This window comes from Gavialis gangeticus, unplaced genomic scaffold (genome assembly GCF_001723915.1).
Source record: "Gavialis gangeticus isolate Ggan-Ray unplaced genomic scaffold, GavGan_comp1, whole genome shotgun sequence".
In the NCBI taxonomy this organism is placed as follows: Eukaryota; Metazoa; Chordata; order Crocodylia; family Gavialidae; genus Gavialis; species Gavialis gangeticus.
This window is the reverse complement of record NW_017728992.1, coordinates 154,735,951-154,738,606: the sequence shown is the minus strand read 5'-3', so window position 1 is coordinate 154,738,606 and position 2,656 is coordinate 154,735,951. Positions and strand designations below refer to the sequence as shown.

The 2,656-nt window shown below is 41.1% G+C and overlaps 1 protein-coding gene across 2 annotated transcripts in view; it reads right to left on the bottom strand.

The window, feature by feature from the left end:
- TMEM67 (transmembrane protein 67) overlaps positions 1-2,656 on the bottom strand; it is a 42,464-nt gene that overhangs the window by 8,832 nt on the left and 30,976 nt on the right. For both annotated transcript variants that reach the window (XM_019527929.1, XM_019527930.1), the window contains one exon: positions 2,036-2,175. In XM_019527929.1, the coding sequence (XP_019383474.1) occupies positions 2,036-2,175 (140 nt within the window). The remainder of the gene's footprint in view (positions 1-2,035; positions 2,176-2,656) is intronic.

The window sequence follows — 2,656 nt, the reverse complement described above, 5'->3', positions numbered from 1 at the left end:
TTTTTTTTTTTTTTTTTTTTTTGAAGATTCTTCCCTGCTGGTGAGTTAGTGTAAGATTTTTTTTTTTTCAAAAAAAGAAAAAAAAAGGATATTTTCCCCAATTTCTTCATAGCTGAATCAATTTTATTGATGCTAACCTAAAAAAAAAAAAGAAGGGAAGAGCTACAATTTCAGCCCAAGAAGTGAAAGTTATGCAGATAAGAAGCATCTGACAAGTTGAATTAAAAGTGCATTAGCAATCTTAATTAGTCTTGTTGCTAGAGAGCCATTTCTACCACTTGCATGTTACAGACAGAGCAGGTAGCAATGCCTGTAAGTTAAGAGTTTTTCCCACATTTTCCTTTGTAACTCCCCATTTTCAATTGCTTATAAATCAAGCTTCAATCTGAGAGTGTTTGCATGTCAGTTTTCTGTGCCCGGCTGAATTTTTGTGGAAAATTTCAGCAAAAACATTCACTTGTCCTTCAGAATGAAGTTAAGAGGAAACAAATCCCATGAAAATAAAATACTTCAATTGCCTCACTGGGATGTTTTGGGGCAGGGATGTGAAATTCATCAGGAGGTGCTCTTTGGGTCAGGGATTTTGCCATCCCCAAGAAAATTTGCCCAAATTACGAGCCTTTGAGAAAAACTCAAGATTTGTGTTCTGTAGAGACCTGTTCATATGAACCAACTCCATTCTCCCAAGGTTCTGCACTGAATACGATTCAACCCAGAACTGAACATACAAGGGCTGAACAGGACTTTTTTCTGCTTCTGTTTTGTTTGTGCTCCCAATGCTTCTCCAAATGCTGCCTGTCCAATGGCATAAAAACTTGGTCTTTTCCGTTTACATTCCATTAACCATGGTGGAAGACTAGACAAACCTCCTAGCATGACTTCTTACTTGAAATGTCAAATTTTGAGCGATAAAGTAGTACTCCCCTTCCTGGGTCAGGGATTGTATGTAATGCTCCCCCTGCAACAGACCATGGGTAAAGAAGTATAGGACAGGAAACCAAACCCAGACTTCCCTTGTAGCAATGAACAGCACTGCCACCAGGTACCTAAATTAATCCTCTCCTATCTTTAGACGCATGCTATGGCAAAAAGTGGAAATAGTGCACAGAGAAAACAACAAAAAATGCTAAATTAAACAGAAGGAATGGGAAGCATTACAACATGGAAACCAAAATATTACATTGAACAACACATTCCTCACTCTAGTAATTGTAAGATAAGTGTCCTATGTTTATATTTACATGAGAAAGTTCTTCTGGCTAAGAGCAGCCAATAGTACCGAGTTGCCAAATCATGCACACACTACTGTGTTTATGCTGGCACTACAGTGCCTCACTGAGTATCTGTCAGCTGAAAGCAAGCTACTTCATAGGTAGCATCCCACTGAATCCTGTGGCACCTTCTGAAACCAGGAAACCAGTGGGATTTAGAAACAACACATTACAGGAAGTTGATGTCACACTGACTGGAATGTGGGTGCTTGGGGTCCACCTCCCATAATGCCTTTTTCTTCACAGCTTCCTTTACACAGGGATGTCAAAAATAGAAATGACCAGGTAATTTCACTTCCCAGTTCACAAAGATCACTTGATAGCTACTGCTCAAATTTAATATGGGCAACGAAGGAGACTATTCTGGGATAAGGAAAGCACTAGAGATAGCTTTGTAGATTACTGAATAATTGAATGCATACAGAAAGAGCCAAAAGACAAAATAAAAACGCTGTTATCGCATACAGCCTTAGATAGCTAGAGTTCATGACTCCCTTAATCCATTCAAGAACATTCTACCAATGAATGACATTTCAATCTGTAAAATAATTAAGGGAGGTCTTTTTTAAACAAGTTCCCATAATGGAATATTTCAGTGATACAAGTAGTAAGGTATACAATGGTCCATAGCAAAACAGTGGTTTCTTCTACCAGGTCATCTTTTTCAAGTGAATGTTTGAAAGTCATCCATCACTTCTCTGGGGTTGCTAACATCAACAAACTACCTTCATGTTATAGAAAGAATATAAATATTTAAAAAATACCTCCAAAAAGAAAAGAACTGCAAGTACTTGAAAGAGTGGATTTATTTTTCTCACAGTCTGAATTTCATTCCATTCATTGGCTAGAAAATATGTCCTCCAGATGCTCACAGGTGCAGTAGCACTTCTAATGCCACCTTCACCTAAAAATTAAAAATGGAGTAAAACTTTAGATTTTTATACTTTGAGGGTGCTTCCAGATGACAGCATGTGATTGTGATGCTGCAAGAGACATATGCTGGAACAAAAACACCATTCCCCAAGCTGCAAATTTGCAGCATGGGGGCAAAATTAGATTCCTGGCCAGGGGTCAAAAAATACCCCAGGCAAAAAAAGCAGAGCAGGACTGAGGCAATGGAGGTTCAGGTCCTCCACAGAGCTGCTCTGGCAGCCGGCCAGAGTGTCTCTACAGCTGGGCCCTTGCCCTGGTGCTGAAGCATGCTGCCTGCCTGTGCAGGGCAGGCAGTGTGTCAGCTTCAGGGAGCTGGACCAAGGCTCTGTAGTGGGAGGTAGGTGGTGAGGGGAGCTGGAGGAGGAGGCAGCGGACCATAGGGGTATCCCTGCTGGCCCCATCCCCTGCCCTCTCCCCCAGCCCCTTGGATTGCTGCCCCGCCTGGCCCCATC